Genomic DNA, 16,982 nt, shown 5'->3' with positions numbered 1-16,982 from the left:
AGCTCATTGGTCACAAAGCAGGAGAGGGGCTGGGAATTATGTTTTCAAACAAAGCGTTAATTCCATTAAAAGTTATAGACTACTTTTGATTCTCACTGTATTACGGGACAAAGTGCGTCCCTTATTAGCTCAATACGGGACGTGTACTTTTGTTTCGAAATACGGGACGATTCCGTATTTTAAGGGACGGTTGGCAACCCTAGGTACACAGTCAGTGTAACGTGTTCTTAGAAAGTTAACAAAATGCAAACCTCAAGTTTTGATTTCAAGACCTGTTACACAGATTTCACATCATGGAATTCAGGTCATGATAAAATCAAACATGTGAGTACTGAGACCTTTATTACTGGTTTTATGTAGCTTGGCGTCATTAGATTGTTAACTGGCATGAAGAAAACACCCCCCACCATCTCTTTCTTTAAAAGCTTTTCATTAGAGCATTTCAGATCTGCTAATTCTAATTCTGCACATCAGTTTCTGTCTTTCACAGCCACAGCAGTTACAGATGTTTTTGCTTTTTTTCTGAATTTGAAAAGCGCAGCAGCTAACAGATATTCAGGCAACATCTCCATCTTTGAAGCATGACAGACCTAAAAGTAAACACGCTTCCCCGTTTGATGCACAAAGTATTAGACAGTTTGCAGCTCATTAAAATATAATTGACAGACTTATAAATTATCTGCTGTCCCATCAGTCTGCCACAAAGCTATTCTTACCCAGCTAAACTGTTTTTGTGTCTGTTTTGTGCTCAGTGTCATCTGTAACATGTTTCTCTCTCTCTGTTTCAGGCTGTGCTAGAGACCATCAGACATCTGATGAACACAGAATGTGTCGTCCCAGACTGGCTTCATGACATCATCTTAGGTTATGGTGACCCGGGCAGCGCACATTATTCAAAAATGCCCAATCAGATCTCGACGTTGGACTTCAACGACACCTTTTTGGCATTGGACCACTTGCGTTCATGTTTCCCTGGTAACACCATAAAGGTCACTGAGGAGAACCCTGAACTTCAGGTTCCCCCATTCAGGTGAATTTTAAAAGAAAAATGTTTTGTTTGATCAATCTTAATCAGAATCTGTTTGCGTAACCATATTTATATAATTGTTTATATATTATTAAACATGTCATAATACATCATATTTATCCTTCTTATTCTCTCTTTTGCTGTATCAGAATCACATTTCCCACCTCAAACACAGCAGACAAAGGAAAGAAAAGAAAGGCTGATGAAGAAGTGGAAAACAAAGAGGAAGACAAGACCTTGATTGTCGAACCCTATGTTACCCCCAATCGTGGGCCATATCCCTACAATCAGCCCAAACGGTGAGAGATCAATACTCGAACCTTTCCATTTATCATTTAATAAGATTTACTGTCAAGTAATTGTACAGTGCACTGATTTGTTTCTGTAATGCAATTACACCTTCTACTCACATTGTATATACTAATATATTCTTGAGTTCCACACCTATTTATTTTTATAATCTTATGCATATTAAGTCCTTAACCTGTTATTCAAAGACTTCATGTCAATATAAGAAGTGTGGAGGTGCAAATCTCTAAGCTATGCGCATCGTAGGTACCCTACACTGAGCTACTAATCTATTCTGATTTCCGTTTCCATGGTATCTGATGTGTTTAGGATGTAATATTGTGGTGCTGTTTTGGTTGGTGTTATGCATGAAATGAATGGGGAATAGAAGGGGCTGTAATATTCCTGTACTAATTACAACAACCCAAAATAATTGTACTACATGAAAAGTTGAGATTCATCCTGTGCTTCCTGAGCATTTTCAGTTTGCACTTTGATATTCAAATCTTGATAGCAATCTTTCAGTGTGGTCTCCAAATGCATCTCAACACTTGCAGCACAAAGCATCTCTTAGAAAAACAAATGAAGTCATTTGAATACAAATAGGTTTATGCTTCCAAGGGTATTCAGTATCAGATTACTTGATTCATAAATTTCAAGCATGTACATGTCTTACAGGAACACAATTCCATTCACTTCTACTCAAATTGAAGCCATTCGAGCCGGGATGCAGCCAGGTCTAACAATGGTAAGAATCCAGTGTTTGATTTTAGTTTCAAGATTGTGTGGAAGCTATCTATTTAAAATGATATTTTCTTATTATGTATTTGACAAAAAAAACAACTAACTCATCCCTGTCTTGTATACTTATGGAAAACATCAAATTTCACTAAAATTCTCTGTGTACTTTTGAGGAGTACATATTGACTATACCAGCGAAATAGTCAAAATAGGATTAAAGCCACCAGTTGACATGCACAACCACAAAAATTTCACCCCAACCTGCTATTTTTATGTTAAAAGTTGTTTAACACACTGTTGTGACAAGAGTGCTGTTCTGTTGTGGTGACTGGAAACTGGCAGTGGGATCAGAGTTATTTATTGCACAGCTAGCTGAGGTAAATATGGCAAGAAGGCTATCACCAGAGCCATAAAACAACTCTGTATGCATGCCTTCATCTGCCACTCACTTCACCCCTTCTAACCTTCCTTCTTGGCATATGTCACAGTCATTAGCAGCCATAACAAGCACACACTACCTCCTGGTCTGCCTAGCTTTCATGTAGAGAAACGAAGGAGCTGATTACGCACTGATTTATGCATGAATGTGTAATTGTGCTTACTAATTTTAGCAGAGATTACTCACCTGAGAGACCCACACTAAGACCAACCTGTTTCATGAATATTAATTTAGTAAATTTAATGTGCTGTTCCCCCCCAGGTAAGTAAATTTGGAGCTTATTATCATGATAACCTGTAAACCAGGAGAGGCTTGAAAATATTGATTCCTTCTCTGTTCCTCCTACGACTTTCTTCTTTGTTTCGCTAGCTATGTTCCCTACCTTTATGTGGATACCACTGGCTTAGGTCTACCTTTGTAATCTACAGAAACGTTGCCTTTGCAACCTAACTTCCAATTTCTTATTTTTTTTATGTCCTACAGTTAAAATGCTTAATTTCTTCTGACATAATCCCATTCTTACTTCGTTCCTCCAGGTTGTGGGACCACCGGGTACTGGAAAGACCGATGTTGCCGTTCAGATCATCTCAAACCTGTATCACAACTTCCCTGAGCAGAGGACCCTCATAGTCACACATTCAAATCAGGTCAACACTCCCCTCCATATACGCACACAGCATAAGATAAGATAAGATAAGATAGAACTTTATTAATCCCTCGGGTGGGTTCCTCTGGGAAATTCAACTTCCAAAAAGCACAGCAACGACCGAAGTTACAGTTACAGAATTGTTATATATATATATATATATATATATATATATATATAGATACACACACACACATATATAAATACAGAGACAAATATAAATAAAATATACAAAGGGGATAAATAGGAATAAAAAATAAAAATACAAGTGAATTGCACATTTCAAGTATTGAGTCTATTGCACTGTTGACTATTTACAAAAAGTATTGCACAAGGTATTGTACAGTGAGGTGAAGAGGCACTACAGCTTAGTTGTTCCCCCCTCCTTTGTCCTCCTGTTTCCCCTCCCTCTCCCCTCCAGAGAGGAGTTAAACAGTTTGATGGCGTGTGGGACAAAGGAGTTTTTAAGTCTGTTAGTTCTTGTCTTGGGGAGAAGCAACCTGTAACTGAACAGACTCTTCTGATTGTTTATGGCCGTGTGCAGAGGATGCCCAGCATTGTTCATAATGTCCATCAGTTTCTTTAATGTCCTTTTCTCTGCCACTGTCACCAGAGTGTCCAGCTTCATGCCGACCACAGAGCTAGCCTTCCTGATCAGTTTCTCCAGCCTGGATGAGTCCCTCTTTGCTGTGCTGCTCCCCCAGCACACCACAGCATAGAAAAGTACTCCAGCAACCACCGACTGGTAAAACATCCTCAGGAGCTTCCTGCAGATGTTAAAAGACCTCAGCCTCCTGAGGAAGTACAGTCGGCTTTGGGCTTTTTTATACAGGTGCTCTGTGTTGCATGACCAGTCCAGTTTATTGTCCACCCACAGCCCGAGGTACTTGTACTTGTTGACCACCTCCACCTCCTCCCCCTCTATCTGAACCGGCAGTGGACCTTCTCTGGACCTCCCGAAGTCCACAACCAGTTCCTTAGTCTTTGAGGTGTTGAGTTGCAGGTGGTTTGTGTGACTCCATGCGACAAAGTTCCTCACCAGACTTCTGTACTCCTCTTCCTGATCATCCCAGATACACCCCATGATGGCCGTGTCATCTGCAAACTTCTGAATATGGCATAATTCAGAGTTGTAGCAGAAGTCAGAGGTGTACAGGGTGAAGAGAAGAGGGGACAGCACAGTTCCCTGTGGTGCTCCTGTGCTGCTGACCACAGTGTCAGACGTGATGTCCTTCAGCCTGACGTACTGTGGTCTGTCGGTGAGGTAGTCGGAGATCCAAGCCACCAGGCAGGGGTCCACCTCCATCCTGTTCAGTTTTTCCTGAAGCATACAGGGCCGGATGGTATTAAAGGCACTGGAAAAGTCAAGAAACAGTATCCTGACCGTGCCTTTTCCCCCATCCAGGTGTGAGTGGGCTCTGTGTAGGAGGTACAGGATGGCATCCTCCACTCCAACACCCGCCTTGTATGCAAACTGTAGTGGGTCTTGGGCATGTTGTACCTGTGGTCGGAGGAAGTTGAGGAAGAGCCGCTCTAGAGTCTTCATAAGATGTGACGTCAGTGCCACCGGTCGGAAGTCATTCAGCTCATTGGGCCGATTCTTTTTGGGGACCGGGACGATGCAGGATGTCTTCCATAGGGCGGGCACTCTCCCCAGTCGCAGGGAGAGTGCATCTCCACGTGCAAGTCTGATCTCTGAAAAGTTTCTAGAACACATCGATCAACTAAATGTAAAGTTGTCAAGAGAATTTAAAGCTTGTTCTCAGAACTGCCCATTAATCAGGCAAGAGTCATATTCTAACCATGGAGGAGAAATTAAAAGCTAAGCTCCCTTGTGCCTTGGTCTTTTCCCCTCAGTATTTAATCATAAAGTAATCTTTAGCTGCTTTAAACTAAGGGGAAGCATGACAGAAGGAACCTTAAACACCAGAAGTATAGTTTGATGATAATTATTTTCCTGTATAAGACTCTGCACACCCTCCCAAATTATTTTACTGACTTAACATAAGTATATTACATACAAATGAAAGAGATTTTTTTTCATTCCACATCAGGCTTTGAACCAACTCTTTGAAAAGATCATGGCCCTAGACATCGACGAGCGCCACCTTCTGCGTCTGGGCCATGGAGAGGAAGAGCTGGAGACTGAGAAGGATTTCAGCAGGTGAGCAAAGAAGATAACAGACAAATGGGTACAGCTAACCAAACAGTACTGCATATGTGAAAACTGAATATTTCTTGAATGCACCATCACTTGTGGGAAATCATGTCTCAGAGTTACAGTGTATCTAAATTGCAGAGGCAACTCACATCCATTAATGCCATCTCCCACATACACCGTAGGTCTGAGTCAATGCACTGACAAGGCTGCTACACTCTCATATGTCAGGCTTTGGACCTGGTTTATTTTCACTAGGCATTGTTGGACTCTCAGTCCTTTCCACCAGCCTAAGGGATCTGTCTCAGCAGCCATGCACTTAGAAGCAGTACATGCCCAAGTAACCCATTCATAGCTATTCTGGACCACAACAGTTGATTGGTTGGTTCTGCCCCAGTTTTTAAAATAAATTTTAATAAGATAGCAGCAGGCCATGTAGAGAGAATTATATGGATTTACCACTGTTTGGAGCATTTGCATGTTTCCCTTAATATTACAGGATATTTACCGTACGCTGTGATAAAAAGCACCTGGTGATGACATGTTGTGAGCTGGCACTATAGAAGTCAAGTAAATAACTTAATACATAGTAAGAAGTGTTTAAATAAATAATTAAGATCATTAGTGATAAGTCAGATGGAAAAGTAGCAGTAGTAATGTCCTTAATCTACTTCAAGAATAGAAAGATCTGTTTAATTAGGAATTATCAACAGTGTAATAAATTCATAAATGAATCAAAATACCCAAAACTTAGGAACGTTTATTTTTAAATCAGTGGTGATTTGACATTATCTGAGTATAATCAAATACATGCACCACCCAGGCTTAACACTAGCTGTAAATGCAAAAATGGAGGCAGGACACAGAACACACCATAGATAAGACTCACTGGTCGTCATAAGGAAGTCCCAGTGTTTCCCAACTCTCTTATATATGCTTGTTCCTAGTATGTCTAATGCCTTTAAGGATAGTGACTCAGTACTATTGAGACGTAGTAAGATAGCATGATAGCAAAAGTAGGTGGGGGTCATTGTACTCATGGCACACTTCAGAAAACCAGAGTATCACAAAATACTCAAAACATGTACAGTTTTATATAATCACTAATGTATTTAACACTTTAATAAATGTACCAGCCGGAAACTTTTTTTTCACCACAGGCAGCGCTCTCCTGCCACCTCCTGAATATAAATAGCTCAGTGTCACTGAATTTTAATACATTTTTTATGCTGTTACTATTTAAAGTGTTCTTATACCCTACAATGTTAATTACCATCTCATCCATCCATGGCATTGAGCAAATTGCACCCTATAGCTCTCAGCTTTCCTTAAGGAGCGAGGGAGGAGTTACACATGCCTCTCATTTGCTGTACCCTTTGTATGACTGCTGTCTACTGGGAGTGCATGGCTGTAGTATGAATGATGATTTATGGAAACTGGGCATCCGCACATGAAGGCAGTCTCATGCGTTCTTAAATTATGCAGCAACACAGACATAAAAGAAAGAGCTCTAGCTAGCTAGCAGCAGTCGACATGTTCCCGCTTGCCCAGTTGCCTCACAACAACATGCCGACTCCACACTTCTTCCACCCCACTGACACCAGAATGAGGAGAGAGCCAGAGAGTTTTAATTAACACTGTACATGAGATAAAAAATAGACGGCAGTGCTTTTCTGAGTGCTTAACGAAGAGGGAAGCTACAGCCTTAATTAACAATGCCTCCATGCATTTCATGAAAAATTTTGTGCCATTTTAATGAGTTTTAGAAGGGGGATCTTGGTGATGGCTTAAGGAAGCCCTTGTTTAGTTTTGGATGGTCTACATTTGCATCCCAGGTTGTCAAGATCATTTTATGATTCCAATTTAGGGCAGAAAATGAAACACACCATTCTCATTCAGATGTTTTACATTTATCAGAGTTTACGAAAACACTAAGACAGACTTGTAGATTAATGTACATTGCACATGCACTATACCTTTGTATCTATTTTAGGCTTTTGGTGAGTGTATTACAGGTGTGTCATCCTAAGAGGCAACGTCACTTCTCACTTTTATTTAATTTTACTAAGGCAGAGCAGTGTGATCGTCTTTGAGTCATCTGCTGACCGAGAATCTTTGGAGAGGGTCTAAAAATAGTGTTCACCTCTAGTGTTACCCGGTAACCCCTCCTTCTTCCTGTCTGTTGTCTCACTGCCATCTGATGACATTTTTCAGCAGTATTGTTTAGCTGCATAATGAGATGTATGTTAGAACGTAGAAAAGGAAGTATATCCCCAGGTGACCATAATCAGACAGCCAATATTCTGCACAGTCAAGTCAGTAATCACAAGACCCTGTCTCACATGTTTGCCATAAGTTGCAGTCTGAGGTTTTCTTATTGCTCAATTGTACGTTTAACTACGCGCTGCTATGAGTCATGCATGCAGGTCACGAGACATGCTGGTTTAGGTCATGACCATTGTTGGATTTATGTAGAAAGCAATTTGTTACAAATTACTTTTCTGTTTCTCCTGGAGATTGGAGGGTATGGCTTTTTAAATGCCTGTTAAAAATACACCCTCAAACCTTACACATACATAAAACCCAATCAGGATGATATAAATAAGATTTATTATTTAAGTTTTACTACAAAACCAGCAGTTAAATTGAAAGCCAGCGCTAACAGAAAAATATGGACGAGCAAACAGATGTTCCTCTGCTATGTACAACAGTTTTACTCATCTCTAATTCTGTTATGTGGTACAAATTAATTTTCGGCCATTGAACGTTAGTGTAACTAATCAAACATACCCTAGTTATTATGCCATGTTTTTTTTTCTGGGTGTATATAGGAAGTGTGATTTAGATTAAATATCACTCTTGTGTCATGTTGTGATAGCTTGTTATAGCTGGCTCATTGTTTCAACTGCCTTCTTATTTTTACAGGGGTTAACCATTTAGATTGTTGACTAACACTCCTGTGCTCTCCTCAGATATGGAAGGGTAAACTACGTCCTGGCCAGAAGACTGGAGCTTCTCCGAGAGGTGGGAAGGTTACAGGAGAGCTTGGATGTCCCAGGAGATGTTTCTTATACCTGTGAGACTGCTGGACATTTCTACCTCTACCAGGTAAGACTGTGAATAGCTGCAATCTAAATTAGCAAGTATAGGCAATTGTCCACTGCAGACATCTGTGTTTATCCTCCAGTGTCAGAAACACCTGTAGGAACTCAGGGTAGGGGGGAAAAAAGATCTGATACTTTTCACTGCCCCAAAAAATTGGTATCTGGCCTTGATGTTGATAAACTTGCAACAAATGGTAATTTTTAAAAGACAGTAATCAGTGAGAAACAGGATGGAAAACTCAAAACATCAGCATCAACATTCTAAAAAACTACTGTGCTGATAGAAAGCAATTCAGTTTTCTCAATTGCTTTATTGTTTTGATATCACACACACACACACAGTTATGGATATGACTTGTGTTGTTTTGGTGCACTCAGAAGTTGAAGTCAAGGGCAAAGCTGTCACAGGATTATTATATAACCTCATGACCACGCAGCATTTGAAACAGAAGGGCCTGGTTTTTGAGGCTGTAAATGCTGTAAATGTTGCCGTGCCATGTCTGTTCTTGCAGAGAAAAGGCAGTACATGTGTTTCTGTGATATAGAAAAAAAATTCACGTGTAATGTTGGATGTACTTCTAACTCTGATCTTTTATTCATTTTGTGTGTGACTTAAGTAAGGGGAAAAACCACTTTCAGATCCATCCTTCTATTAAGCATTAAGCACCATTTGTGTAGAGATTTTGAAATTGATTTTCAGATGGAGTTAAGGAGATATTTTGCAGAAATAATTAGAATGGATTTCTGTAACGACCATCCTCCTCCTCAGACAGTTGATGAATGAAATGCAGACATTATTGAAGTTTCCATTCTCCTGGCAATCTGCTCTTTCTGTCAAGAATATAAATATTTAGAAACGCTCTTAATGCTTTCTGTTTATTCCTGTCACCTCATCATTACTGTCCCCTCAGGCTGCAGGAGAATTTCCACTGCTAGCAATTACCTACTACAATTTCCCCAGTTTCAATAGAACAATTCCAAAAATAAACATTTTTGACACAGAAGTCCAAGGTTTCACCTTCAGTCAGGGCTAAATTAATGTTGTGTAAAAATATTCTTGTTTACCCCTCTAATTAAAGACTGTAATTGAATCTCAGTTGTTCAGGTAAAATCTATTGTGTAGGCATCCAGAACCAAAATGATCAAAATTACGGTGTTACTGTTCAGACATTTTCAGACCCAACTGTATAGTTCTTTGTCTTTTGAAGATGTTGTCAGGAGGTTGTTGGTGTAGTGATAACTTGACCGTGAGCATACTTCCTTGATTATTCATGTGAATGTGAGTGATTGTTGATAACAGTGACTTTGTACATATCATTAAGGTTTCCATGGTAGTCCTAATAATCTGTGCAGACAGATACTCAACATGCAATTAAGCTCAGTCCTCTAGCAGACTCATTAATGCTATCCCTAATGTTGTTTTTTTAAAGGGGTATTTATAGAAATAAGCTACCCTGCTGTTTGGGTTTGGTTATTAGATACTCAGCAGGAGCACCTCAGCAAGAGTGAGCCTATTGCTTCTCATTTGTTCATTTTTGCTTGTTTATCTATTTTTCTATAGTCTGAATTTAAGCTTAGCAGAGCCATTTAAGATTGGCAGTCCTCCTCCTTCTGCTGTCCAAAAACAAATGTTGTATGAGAACATACAAACATCGCTCATGTGAGAAAATACCCCTGGTCATTTTCTGAATGCCGTGGCTAAGTAAGGCTACTTTTTGAAACCCTTAATTAGTAATCTCCCAAATAAAATGCTGCAGACCCTTAAGAGTTTATTGGTGTGAACAGGTGTGATTTTCCTCTCAGCATAATCTCAGGACCACCTGTCATGCATAACAGCCCACTTTAAAGCAATTACAGCTTGCTAGAAAAGATTCACTCTATTGAAGGTGACAAACACTTGCAACTCAAACCCGAATAAGACATAGATGCCTGATTCTCGGGTGTATACTAAATATCACTACTGGGACTCTTTGAGAGGGTGTTCTGTGACTGTTGTCTCTCCCCATAACAGGTGATATCCCGCTGGGAAGAGTACATGAGCAAAGTAAAACCAAAACAGGGCAAGAACGTGGAGGTGGAGGCTGTTGCTGCACACTTTCCTTTCCACAAGTACTTTTCCAATGCACCCCAGCCTGTGTTCAAAGGTCGGTCATATGAGGAGGACATGGACATCGCAGAGGGCTGCTATCGCCACATCAAGAAAATATTTACCCAGCTGGAGGTAAGAAGATCACAGGGCCAGCAACTTTACAAGCTTTACCTGCTGTATTTGATTATTTTCATACCAGCTGTCTTTCCAGGTATTGCACATTCTCTCTTGCACAAGTAACTGCCTACCTGGCCCCCACATTAACAGACTGTTGTCAGCTAATAGTGACAATCCACAATCCTGGATGTGTTTATTCTGAGTTTAAAATTCCGCCTTGCATGTTATGCCTATAGATATGCTCATGGCTCTGTGTTTTTCTCTGTCACTCTTTTTCACACCCCTTCACGCTCTCAAACACAGCTGAAAGTCTGTTATTATTCCTTCTGAGCCCATCAAAGTGTTTCTGTAGGGATAACAAAAACATTTCAGATTTATGGGAACACCAAGGTGGTCTCCGAAAAGCAATAAAAAAGTTATTGGCTAGAGGTAATATCCCAACATGTGTTGTGACCTTGATTTATCTGGCTGGCCTCTGTATCACTGCATCACAGCACCTCCTCCCTCCTCCCTCCTCCCTGAGCCTCACCCATGCTGCAGTGTAATCTGTACACCCATTAAGAAGTATTGCTCTGTGTGGTGCAGGGTAGCAGAAGCAACATTGTGCTGAATATGCTTATCTGTCTACCTTTTCAAATGTAAAAGCAGTTTTGAATAAGCTGTCAAAGGAATATCCTAAGAATGTATTGCTAGGCAAACAGAGAGAGAGAGGGAGACAGTGTGCCTCCTGCGTTCATGTATAGACATCTGCTGTTTACTCCTCTGCAATTCCACCGTTTCATTCCACTTTTTAACTTATTTTTGGTTCCCTTTTCCTAGTTTTTTTCAACTTCTATGAATTCTAAAAAATCTTAATATCACTCCTCAACTCATTTGGTACCATGGGGTTTAAAAATAGACTTCATCAATATTCCATGTTTTGATTAGTTTAATATTAATGCTAAAATAGTAACACATTAAATATTTATACCATGGTGCTGTCCGAGTCTCCTCTCCTCCATCCCTACCCTCCAGAGCTAGTGTACCAACCTGAAAATAGCTTGCCTGTTTACCATTACTCCTCTTCTGTGCATCCCCCCACAGCTTTCTGTAGTGTCATCATATCACCACCCTGAAATGAACTGATTTGTTTTTTGGGTTACAAAATCCCCCAAATTTTCCTTTATAGTGTAACCCATGTAAGAAAATCTCTGCTAAAGTGCTCCTCAAGCCACAGCTACTGAAAAACAAAATACACCCCACATACTTCACAGGAGAGCCCTGCGGCTGGCTAGTCTCTATCACTGCATCATGGAAAAAGAGGACACTCACTTCTAATGAGAGAAGAAAGCAGAGGGATTATGTTAATTATACATTTCATTAAAAAGTGGAGTACTGTAAGTTTCCAGTCATTTAGATGTCCATCATGACTTTGTTGAAGTTTAGAATTGTGGTTCATCTTCCGGGTGTCACTTTGAATTAGGCAATTCAGCAAAGAAAAGTAGAGTCAGTTGGAGAAATTCAAACATTTGGATGAAAGATAAGCCACTCAGTGTATCGTGATGTGTGCTGACTGGATTTCTGAATATTGAAATGTGCTTTTTTTAAATTTAAGATTCTATTATGTTACAAGAGATTTTTATATTAGCCATCATCTGTCATACTAATTGTTCATTAAAGTCATCCCCCACACTAGTATGAAAAAAACCTTTAAAAATGACTCAATACAGAATAAATGTCAGCAATTTTAATTCTTTGTGATAATATTTTACTTTTTTGTTCCCTATCAATCTGGTTTATAACATAGCTCTGTGACGTCATTCCTGAGTATCACTTTTCTTCTATCCGAAAAGGAATTCAGGGCCTTCGAGCTGCTAAGAAGTGGACTAGATCGCTCCAAATATCTGCTAGTGAAAGAAGCCAAAATCATTGCCATGACCTGCACACACGCTGCACTCAAACGTCACGACCTAGTGGAGCTGGGATTTAAGGTAGACTTTTGTCAGTTTAAAAATACATTCCCAATAATCTGGTTGTATTTTGTCTGGATGCAGTTAGTTTATTTATTGAAGTTACATCAAGCTGTTCCTTTCTTTATTAGTATGACAACATCCTGATGGAAGAAGCTGCACAGATTCTGGAAATTGAGACTTTCATCCCTCTATTACTACAGGTAACCGAAATGCTAACTTGTTTTGACTGTTAATCTTGACTGAAAAATTATTCTCACAAAACCTGCCAGGATTTGTCATTGTGACTGGTTTGTGTAGTTTAATCTTTACATCAGTAGCCTTTTCAAATTGACTTTCCCCATTAAGGTTTTCCTAATGGGCTCCATAAAAATGGTGTTGGTCTCTGGTAGCTATGACTAACATTCTGTGTTGTAATTTCTGTTTACGGAAAAGATCATTAGGCACACCAGCCTATCCAGCAACCTTGCCAGAACTCCTCATTATCTCTCCTCACCACTGTGCCAGTCAGAGGCTTTGGCCAGGATCATTGTCCTCCACTTCCCTTTTACTACCAGCTTTTCAAACACAACCAGTGATCACACTTTAAAACAATCTTAGACAATGGGTGGGATATTAGATCTTTGTGAGGTCCAGCTCCAAATAACATCACTGCATTTTACAGTATGACACATTATATGTTTGTTAGAGTAAGCATGCCAGATGATGATTTGGAAATTAAAATGTAAACCTAAATTAACTGTTGCACCTTCACTGATCACTGTATATTGTCACAGTATCTCTATTTTATTATTATTATTATTTTTTTTTACTGCTTGATCATCTTATGTTCCTCTATCTGCAGAACCCAGAGGATGGCTACAGCAGGCTAAAGCGCTGGATCATGATTGGCGACCACCACCAGTTGCCCCCAGTCATCAAGAACATGGCTTTCCAGAAGTACTCCAACATGGAGCAGTCTCTCTTCACCCGATTTGTGCGCCTAGGTGTGCCCACAATAGACTTGGATGCACAGGGCCGTGCACGTGCAAGGTGGGTCACCAAGCAAAATACAATCTCACTACCCACAGGGGCTCACAAGGATTAAAAAAAACGTAATGTTTAAATGTAATTCGGAAACAGTTCTTTAAACATAATTGAATAGTAATTTAATAGTAATTATTCTTTCTATATACCTTTATGCTTTACAGTGCTTTATTTTATGGATGCAAGTCAGTGGTCTTAACCTTGATTCAAAAAAACTCAAACTTATTAACTTATTGCTTCAGAATGTTCAAGTTTGCATTAAACCTGAGCAGCTAAATCTAGGTAAGGCAGTCTAAGCAATGACCATGAGACCTCTTACTGTTGTTGCTAAAAAAAAAACTTTCAGACTGGCCACAGCGATGGCGAAATGTCCAAATCATTAGCAAACAGTTAAAGATAAATCAGTTCATTTTAGTATATTTAGTTATTGAGCCTTTGTCAAAAGAAATGTTTTTGCTTGGTAATGGAGAAAACATTTGTGTAGTAATGCCGGGCAAGCAGGATGGTCAGGCAGACTCTGTTTAAACAGCCAGAGTTGGGAAATGATACCTTTACTGGATTTACTGAGAAGAGCCCATCTGTTCTCTGACTGCAGACTGCAGAGCATAGCAACATAATCAGAATAACACCTGTTATCATGGTAACATGCACAAAAATGACAACACCAATGAAGAAAGATCAAATGCCTGAAATCTGGCGTTTTGTGCATCAGTTGTCTTGTATGAAGCAAGAAGGGAAAAAAATCTGCTTGTTCTCTTTTGACGTGAGAAAAAAAGTCCAGTCCAGATATTTGGGATGTTAGTTCACAGGACATAGCTCAGCCCAAGATGTGCTGCATTGTTTAAATAACTGAGCGAGGTTATTTCTAACCCCCAGAAATTGAATTAGAATGGAGAAATTGCAATATTTTTCTTTATTTACTGTAAAATTGATCTTGCATTTCAGTTTTAGTTGCATTAAACACAATAAATATATCTGCCTTGCCTTAAGCTGTGGGAACCCTGATTGTGCTGATTGATTAAAATTTCCAGTGGTCCTGTCAGGGAAACTGTATTACAGTAACACAGATGTGACCTAATGCGTGTTTGTGTTGCTATCTCACAGCCTGTGCAATTTGTACAACTGGCGCTACAAACACCTGGGAAACCTGCCTCACGTTCAGCAACTTCCCGAGTTTCAGGTGCCCAACCCTGGCCTGACGTTTGATTTCCAGCTAATTAACGTGGAAGACTTCAATGGGGTGGGAGAATCTGAGCCCAACCCTTACTTTTATCAGGTTAGTAGATCACACGAATGAACACACTTGATGTAATCCTTGCACATCCTTGTATGCCATTTGTCCAACATATTGCCAATATCTTAATACTAATTTTAAAAATGTAAAGACAACAAAGTATGAGCTACTTCAATTGAAATAACTGAATACTCCAAACAGAACACCATTATTATTTTGTGTATATATGTAGCACAGGTACAGAAATTGTTTGAATAGCTGAAATGGTTCATGTTACACAAGCTGTGGAACTACACTCCTTTACAAATAAACACATTCACACTTCCAGCAGGAAACAGAAGCATATTCTCTCTAGCCCCCATTTCCTCTAAATTGGTTGTTGTACAGCAGTTCATTCATTTTTAATTTCACTGGTTCAGCTACCAGTCCATATAATATATTCATCACTCTGCTTAGTGTGCAGCTAACATTGGCTGCCCAGCACAGACCAGGCGGTTTGTCCTTCACACCGGAAGACAGACTGTGTTTCATCCTGACATTGCTGAGGCACAAAGACTGTGTCTGGGCACAGGGCAGGGTTGATAGGGGTGTTTACTTTTGCAGTGCACCAGCCCAAGAAGTAAAAAAACAAAAAATAAATTACATTTCTCCAAGAAGAGAAATAAAAATAGTATCGCTTATAGAAATGTAAGATACTGTAAATAAAACATATACTTAAAAGAGTTTGTAGTAATCAGAGCCGACAGCACTGGATTTCAGATAAGGAATCGTGTGTAATGATTGAAATATCAAATTGAAGCTTTCAATTTAGAACCTGCATACCCATTAAGTGGATCATATTGCTTCATGAATCTTGCAACTACATTCACGCTGTGCACACTCAAGTCCCTAAAGCTTCTTATTGTTCTTAATTCAGCACCATGTGTGCTTCTCGCGGTACCAGGTCACATGAACCTCAACTCTATTTGCCAGTTGCCATTTTGAGCCTCCTCAAGGGAATCTCCTCGTTATGCTTGACAAGCACACACACAGATGCACTTTCCTGGAAACCAAAGGGGATAAATTTGACACTAGAGGAGCAATTGTATCCAGTGTACACTGAATACATGTCGCAGCTGAACAAACACTGCCACAACCACTGCTTTGTGGTTGCGCGTGAACTGTGCAGAACCCATACACAAATACTGTGTGCACAAAATATAGTACAAAGGGTCTTTTTCCCGTGCTTTGCCTCATTTGCTAAAGCTCTTTCCCTGTTGAGTCTCAGCCAACTGAGACTCAACCTCACTGTTGTCAAATGGCTCATGAAGAGTAAGATGCCTATCTAAATCCACATCTTCTGTTTGGAAATTGCCTCCCTCAGCCACTAGGCTTGTTAGTTATAGAAATTTCTGCTCTACAAGCTACATTTTAAATTGCATAAGAGCAACCTGCATGGTGGAGTTTACTTACAGGTAGCCTGAATTTATGCCTCTCGATATCAATAATGTTCTTGTATCTACTCTAAAGTGTATCTGTATGTAACCCTCTCTCCTTGGTGCATGTTTGATCATTCTATCCTATCTAGTCCTTTTGCAGTCACGAACCACTGGCTCAAATTTCAATGGCTTAGGTCTGACCTTGTAATAGTTGCCAGCTTCTTTTGGGGTTTAGGCTTTAGATCTGATGTATGTTAGACATGCAAATGAAAGACACAAATCTGGAAGCGTCACAGATTTTTACTTGAATGTCTATTTAATTGTGTGTGTGTGTGTGTGTGTGTGTGTGTGTGTGTGTGTGTGTGTGTGTGTGTGTGAGATATGCATTTTTGCCTTTTGCTACATGATTGTGGTTTTGTAGATGATCTGTAAATGCAGAGGGTTAGAAGTAACTTTGCTGGAGAAGTAAGTTGCGATTTTTAATTATCTGTGCCATTTGTAGACAGGTAATAAGGGACTAAGAATAAAGGATGTCATTGTTTTTGATGTGCTGACTCTAGTGCAGCTAGCTCAGGAACTGTTGATGAAGCTGCATACATTATTATCAAAGATGCGAGGCAGCAGTCCACATTTAATTGAAACTGAATGAATAATACATGGCGCTGCCTTTATTTCTTTTCTTTTTTGGGTTTTATTTGAAGGACAGAATGTAGCCTTGGAACCAGGGTGCACAGGCTTGGGAATTT

At 39.7% G+C, this 16,982-nt stretch overlaps 1 protein-coding gene across 1 annotated transcript in view; it reads left to right on the top strand.

The window, feature by feature from the left end:
- The window catches only part of aqr (aquarius intron-binding spliceosomal factor), a 49,085-nt gene that overhangs the window by 20,448 nt on the left and 11,655 nt on the right, over positions 1 to 16,982 (top strand). Inside the window, exons 21-31 of the mRNA XM_085379243.1 lie at positions 789 to 1,030; positions 1,177 to 1,326; positions 1,994 to 2,063; positions 3,032 to 3,142; positions 5,196 to 5,305; positions 8,272 to 8,407; positions 10,415 to 10,624; positions 12,442 to 12,579; positions 12,690 to 12,761; positions 13,403 to 13,590; positions 14,689 to 14,860. Of these exons, the coding sequence (XP_085235369.1) occupies positions 789 to 1,030; positions 1,177 to 1,326; positions 1,994 to 2,063; positions 3,032 to 3,142; positions 5,196 to 5,305; positions 8,272 to 8,407; positions 10,415 to 10,624; positions 12,442 to 12,579; positions 12,690 to 12,761; positions 13,403 to 13,590; positions 14,689 to 14,860 (1,599 nt within the window). The remainder of the gene's footprint in view (positions 1 to 788; positions 1,031 to 1,176; positions 1,327 to 1,993; positions 2,064 to 3,031; positions 3,143 to 5,195; positions 5,306 to 8,271; positions 8,408 to 10,414; positions 10,625 to 12,441; positions 12,580 to 12,689; positions 12,762 to 13,402; positions 13,591 to 14,688; positions 14,861 to 16,982) is intronic.

The sequence above is a fragment of the Diplotaxodon limnothrissa genome, linkage group LG19 (genome assembly GCF_057381915.1).
Source record: "Diplotaxodon limnothrissa isolate DT_005_m linkage group LG19, D_limnothrissa_male_GT1.1, whole genome shotgun sequence".
Classification (NCBI taxonomy): Eukaryota; Metazoa; Chordata; class Actinopteri; order Cichliformes; family Cichlidae; genus Diplotaxodon; species Diplotaxodon limnothrissa.
Note: the sequence above shows the minus strand (reverse complement) of the source record. Positions and strands in the feature narration are given on the sequence as shown.